Source organism: Aotus nancymaae, unplaced genomic scaffold (genome assembly GCF_030222135.1).
Source record: "Aotus nancymaae isolate 86718 unplaced genomic scaffold, 86718_ANA_hifiasm-v0.15.2.pri h1tg000011l, whole genome shotgun sequence".
Classification (NCBI taxonomy): domain Eukaryota; kingdom Metazoa; phylum Chordata; class Mammalia; order Primates; family Aotidae; genus Aotus; species Aotus nancymaae.
In genome coordinates this window covers 44,515,504-44,520,953 of record NW_026988422.1, presented here as the reverse complement: position 1 = coordinate 44,520,953, position 5,450 = coordinate 44,515,504, and the positions used below count along the sequence as shown (strand labels likewise).

The 5,450-nt window shown below is 49.3% G+C and overlaps 1 protein-coding gene across 1 annotated transcript; it reads left to right on the top strand.

The window, feature by feature from the left end:
• Positions 1-218: 218 nt before the first annotated feature.
• On the top strand, positions 219-5,010 carry SIX1 (SIX homeobox 1). The gene is made up of 2 exons (XM_012435638.3): positions 219-1,067; positions 3,112-5,010. Exons 1-2 carry the CDS (start codon positions 508-510, stop codon positions 3,404-3,406), a joined length of 855 nt encoding a protein of 284 aa, XP_012291061.1. The 5' UTR covers positions 219-507; the 3' UTR covers positions 3,407-5,010.
• The last annotated feature ends 440 nt before the right edge of the window (positions 5,011-5,450 follow it).

Genomic DNA, 5,450 nt, shown 5'->3' with positions numbered 1-5,450 from the left:
CACTCCCTACCCCCGCAGCCCTCGCAACACCCGCCCCCCGCCACCACCACCACAACTCCTAGCTCCTCAGGCTCGCCCTCCCCGAGCTGGGCGGTGCGGCTTCGCTGCCCGGCCGGGCGGTGCGCTGGCTGGCCAGCCCCGGATAGGCGCCTCCCGCAGCCAATCAGCGTGCCGGAGACGCTGCGCGCTTTAAGGCAGCTGCGGGGAGAACAGAAACCAAGTTCCCCGGCAACTAGCAGCATCCACCGGGCGGGAGGTCCGAGGCAACAAGGCCCTAAAGGCTACTGAGTGCGCCGGCGGCTCCTTGTTCAGCGCGTCCCCTACTCTTCTTCCTCCTCTTTCTTGGCCATCCACCTCCAAATTCCGACTCGGATTTTCGCCTTTGCAAAGCCTAGGGAGGAGGTTAGGAACAGCCGCGCCCCCATCCCTTGCGGCCGCCGCCCCCTACTTCTCGGCTCTGCTCCCAGCCGCGTGCGCCTGGGCCGTGCGCCCCGGCAGGCCCCAGCCATGTCGATGCTGCCGTCGTTTGGCTTTACTCAGGAGCAAGTGGCATGCGTGTGCGAGGTTCTGCAGCAAGGCGGAAATCTGGAGCGCCTGGGCAGGTTCCTGTGGTCACTGCCCGCCTGCGACCACCTGCACAAGAACGAGAGCGTGCTCAAGGCCAAGGCGGTGGTCGCCTTCCACCGCGGCAACTTCCGTGAGCTCTACAAGATCCTGGAGAGCCACCAGTTCTCGCCTCACAACCACCCCAAACTGCAGCAACTGTGGCTGAAGGCGCATTACGTGGAGGCCGAGAAGCTGCGCGGCCGACCCCTGGGCGCCGTGGGCAAATATCGGGTGCGCCGAAAATTCCCACTGCCGCGCACCATCTGGGACGGCGAGGAGACCAGCTACTGCTTCAAGGAGAAGTCTCGGGGCGTGCTGCGGGAGTGGTACGCGCACAATCCCTACCCCTCGCCGCGTGAGAAGCGGGAGTTGGCCGAGGCCACCGGCCTCACCACCACCCAGGTCAGCAACTGGTTTAAGAACCGGAGGCAAAGAGACCGGGCAGCGGAAGCCAAGGAAAGGTACGCGGCGTGCTTCCTGCCACTCGGGCGACCCTAGGAAACCTTCCTTTCCCCTCCACCCCCTCCCGCCCCCGCAGGCACCCGCCACCAAGTCCTCCCCGCTGGCCGGAGCCCGTCCACCGGGCGGCGCGCAGGCTTCCGCCGCGCTACTGCGAAAGTTCATGAACTCTGAGGTTCCTTGTTAAGGATGGGGCCTCATTTGCTTTGAGCACCCGCGAGTGGGTTTCTCTGGGATGTGAGTGTCGGGAAATACTGGCGCTAGGTTTGTTTTCCATGCCTCCCTGGCTGGCCGCGGCGGTGAGCGGTGGGTGGAGAGTGAGTTTCTAAATCAATGGGCAGGGAAGCGTTGATTGGTGTCGCAAGGAAAGAGGTTCGGTGGGAGCTGAGGTTCGGTGAGAGCTAAGGTTCGCGAACCTCTCTCCTCTTCCTCCCCAGAGGGGTGAAGCTGGCCTGAGATATCGGCCCTGCCCTCACTCCCGCCCAGTTTTACCCGTTTCTCTCTTGATAGTCTTTTGAATCAGAGGTAGCCTGCTTCATTTCTCACTAGCTGGACAAAGGGAGGAGTCTTTTAAAAATACACTGAAAAGAGAGCTTTGGGGAGAGTTGGCGCTGCATTTACTTCCCGGAGCCCCAAATTCAGAAAGGGTCGATCCTCGCCGTGTTCGCTCGCTCGTGGCCCGGCGCTGCAGCCGGTCGGTCTGGCTGTCCGCGCCGCCTGCCCAGACGAGGAAGGGGTCTCCAGTCTCAGCCTTCTCTCGCACTGGAGCTCATAAGGCAATATTTAAAAAATTGGTCTCTAACTTCCCCCACCTCGGGGCAACACCTTTGTCACCTGGCCAGGCTCCTTCCGTTCTCTGTGGAGTTTCCGACAGAGATTCAGAAGAACGGTGGGGAGGTGGCTGTGGCAGGGAGAGCGCTCCGCGAAGCCAAAGAGTTTGGGGGAAACCTGAGCGCAGGGGCCGGTTAGGTTCCTTTGTTTGCTTCCAAGCCTGGGGGCCGAAGGTCTTGCTTCCTTTCCTCTCTGGGTGGAAAACCACGGAGCCAGGATAAATTCAGCTGAAATGGGCTCGCCGGGAGACAGAGACTGTGAGGATAAGGGAAAAGAAAGGAGGAGACAGGCGCTAGGAGTCGGGAATACCGGGCGAGCACTCGGAAGGCGAAAGCTGCAAGAGCAGCGAAATCCTGAAGTTAACCGGGACCGAGTGCCGGGACCTCGCCCGCTGGCAGCCTGTGCCGGGCGGCGAAGTTTCCCCTGCCCAGAAAGGATGGGTTGCTTTGGATGTTGGTAAAAAGTTTGAGAGGGGGGCCACGAGGGACTGAAGAGTTAGCAAGTAACACAGAAACAGGGATTATATAGTTGCAGTTAGCCTTTAATTACAAAACGGCCGTCCTGTAAGCCAAGCCCTAGGGCCGACTCCAGATGAAATCAGAGAGACTGGCTGCGCTCCTTGTGTTTACTCAGGTCACTGGGCCGCTCTGGGCACCACTTCCCATGACCTGTCCTGTGTCTGCAAAACCACCAACTCTGGGCTGGGGCAGGAAAACTGGATGTTTAATTGTCTCATACAGGAACAAGGCAATGGGCTTGATTCACCCCAAACATTTGTGCATTGGACTCTGTCCTCTATCATTTCTTTATCACCAACATCCATTTATTGAAAGATTTTCAAACTTAGTTACGTTTAAACATGGTGTTAGTTGATATGTGTTTAAATGTAACTGCTGGAACAAAATTTAAAACGTATATTTTGTATATTTCAAGTAAATCCTGCTAATCTATCACTTCCTGAAATCTGGAAGAGAAAAGGATCTGGCTCCTAACAGGAGGCTCTGTCCGTAGCTCTCCGTTTCTCCAGGCTCCTCTGACTTCTCACCTCCCCCATTACCCTTGGGGATGGGTGGAAGGTTAGAGCTCTTCCATTTGGGTTGGTGACAGATTGCACAATGGCCCTTTCCTCCTTCCAGTTCCCCTCCCTCCATCTCACACTTTTTTTAACCTTTTTTTTTTTTTTTTAACCATATGGTGTTGTCCTCTATTTCTTAGGGAGAACACCGAAAACAATAACTCCTCCTCCAACAAGCAGAACCAACTTTCTCCTCTGGAAGGGGGCAAGCCGCTCATGTCCAGCTCAGAAGAGGAATTCTCACCTCCCCAAAGTCCAGACCAGAACTCGGTCCTTCTGCTGCAGGGCAATATGGGCCACGCCAGGAGCTCGAACTATTCTCTCCCCGGCTTAACAGCCTCGCAGCCCAGTCACGGCCTGCAGGCCCACCAGCATCAGCTCCAAGACTCTCTGCTTGGCCCCCTCACCTCCAGTCTGGTGGACTTGGGGTCCTAAGTGGGGAGGGACTGGGGCCTTGAAGGGATGCCTGGAGCAGCAACCACTGCAGCGACTAGGGACACTTGTAAATAGAAATCAGGAACATTTTTGCAGCTTGTTTCTGGAGTTCTTTGTGCATAAAGGAATGGTGGACTTTCACAAATATCTTTTTAAAAATCAAAACCGACAGCGATCTCAAGCTTAGTCCCCTTCTTCTCTCCAACTCTTTCCACTTTTGCATTTTCCCTCCCAATGCAGAGATCAGGGGGAAAAAAAACCCAAACAAACAAAAGCACCCAGGCACCCAGTCTCAGTTCTGCACAACTGATATGCCTGCTTCAGCAGTCTTTCTTTTTTTCAAAGAACGGGAATTACAAATCAACTGGATTTTTATTATTTCCTTTTAATTTATTTATGGAGAAATGTGTTGTGAAGAGGAAAAGGAAATGAAGAGAGAGAAACAGAAAGAGAAAGGGAGATAAAAACAGTGAAAATAAGAGCCTCCAGGCTTGGAGGAACTGATTACATTCTTAAGGTGAATAGGAAAAATACAATCTGTAACTTTCTTTGATAAGGAAAAATTGAGTTTACATTTTTCATATTTAGTGTTAAACAATTTAATGTAGATTAAAATAAAAGAACAGTATTAGGAGGAAAAAACAAGTGCCTAAATGTCTTAATGCTCTCTATGTGAGAAAGTTAGAAATAGACGTGACCATTAGTAATGAAACTATTTTTTTCAAATTTAGTGGGATTTTTTTGGTTGTTGTTTGTTTTCTTGGGTTTTTTTTTTTTTTTAATGACAAACTCTAAAATTGTACCAATGTGAAAAAACACTTTCCTGAATGCCATTACTCATGCCCTCAAAGCTTTCATATCTGTAGCCTTCTCCTGTTAAGGGTTTCTCCTGTTTCTAGTTTCTAGTTTGCAAAGGTAAGCCAACGAATCTTGGCAACCTGGTATTTGTTACTAAAACAGCATGTGTTTTCAGGTTTCTTTTCTATTGTACCTAAAGCAGTCTAAATTAAAACTTAGTAGAACACCAGGAGTATGATTCTGTTTCTAAAAGGTGAGTGGTGTATTGCTGTCATTGGGCCCTAATTTTTAAAAAATCAGTTGTTTTTTTTTTTTTCTTAATGGTGGCTGTGCATTGCAGGGTACTTTGAAGGCCATCATCTGAACCAAGAGTAGTAACTAGATTAATTATATGGCAGAAAGAGAGTGAATTTAGCTTTGGGGTATTTATTTACTTTTATTATTTAGATATGCAATTTTGTTTACCACTGTCTCTTCACAGCATTCATATGTTAACTAAGCTCATTTGTGTTAACAAGTTTATGATGACTGTGAAAGTAAAAATAATTTATCTGCTTGAAGAAAAAAAAAAGGGAAAGAGAACAAGAATAGAAACATTGTGAATTAATTTGTACAAATAGAAAGCAGACCAGCAGGACAGGAGCTCTTTTGCAGTGGTGCCAGATAGTGTCCAGAAAAATCCCAGTAATCATGTAGGCTCCATATTATTTATGTCTGGGGCAAAGTGATGTATCTTCTGTATTTAGCTTTTAAAATTAGTGAAACAAATGGCATTATTTATTAAAATTCTACTCAGGATAACAGGATTGGCTTGCTTGTGCTTTGTGAAATATTGTTCCCTAGGGAAAGTATTTTCTCACATGACAGTTTCATAATTTTGATTTTTCCCTATCTATCTGTAAGTGTCACCATTAATATATTATTTCTTTTTTACTCTTTCCTATTCTTTGCTCTGGTCTAGAAAACTGAGGTATGTGGGGGAAATCAAGGCCTTCTTATTTTTTTAAACTGTCAAATAGCATTGAGTTCCAGGGAGAAATGGTCACTGTACTTAAGTGTAGACACTTTTACTTATAAAGTCGTTTTTCCCCCTCAGTGATGGACAGATGTGCACACAGCCGCTCAGAGACCATCATTTGATTTGGGAGCTTAGGGTCCCAATCTCCCTTGTTAGTGTTTTGGATCATTAAGTCGGTGTTTATTTAAGTCACTAGGGTGTTTATTCTCCCTGTCTTGGGCCACGGAG

What these genes read in the sequence shown, in the direction of transcription:
- SIX1 (XM_012435638.3), top strand. Translation starts at nt 508, where the DNA reads ATGTCGATGCTGCCGTCGTTTGGCTTTACTCAGGAGCAAGTGGCATGC. An exon ending in GCAGCGGAAGCCAAGGAAAG is followed by an intron (nt 1,068 to 3,111) that starts GTACGCGGCGTG and finishes TCTATTTCTTAG; the next exon opens with GGAGAACACCGAAAACAATA.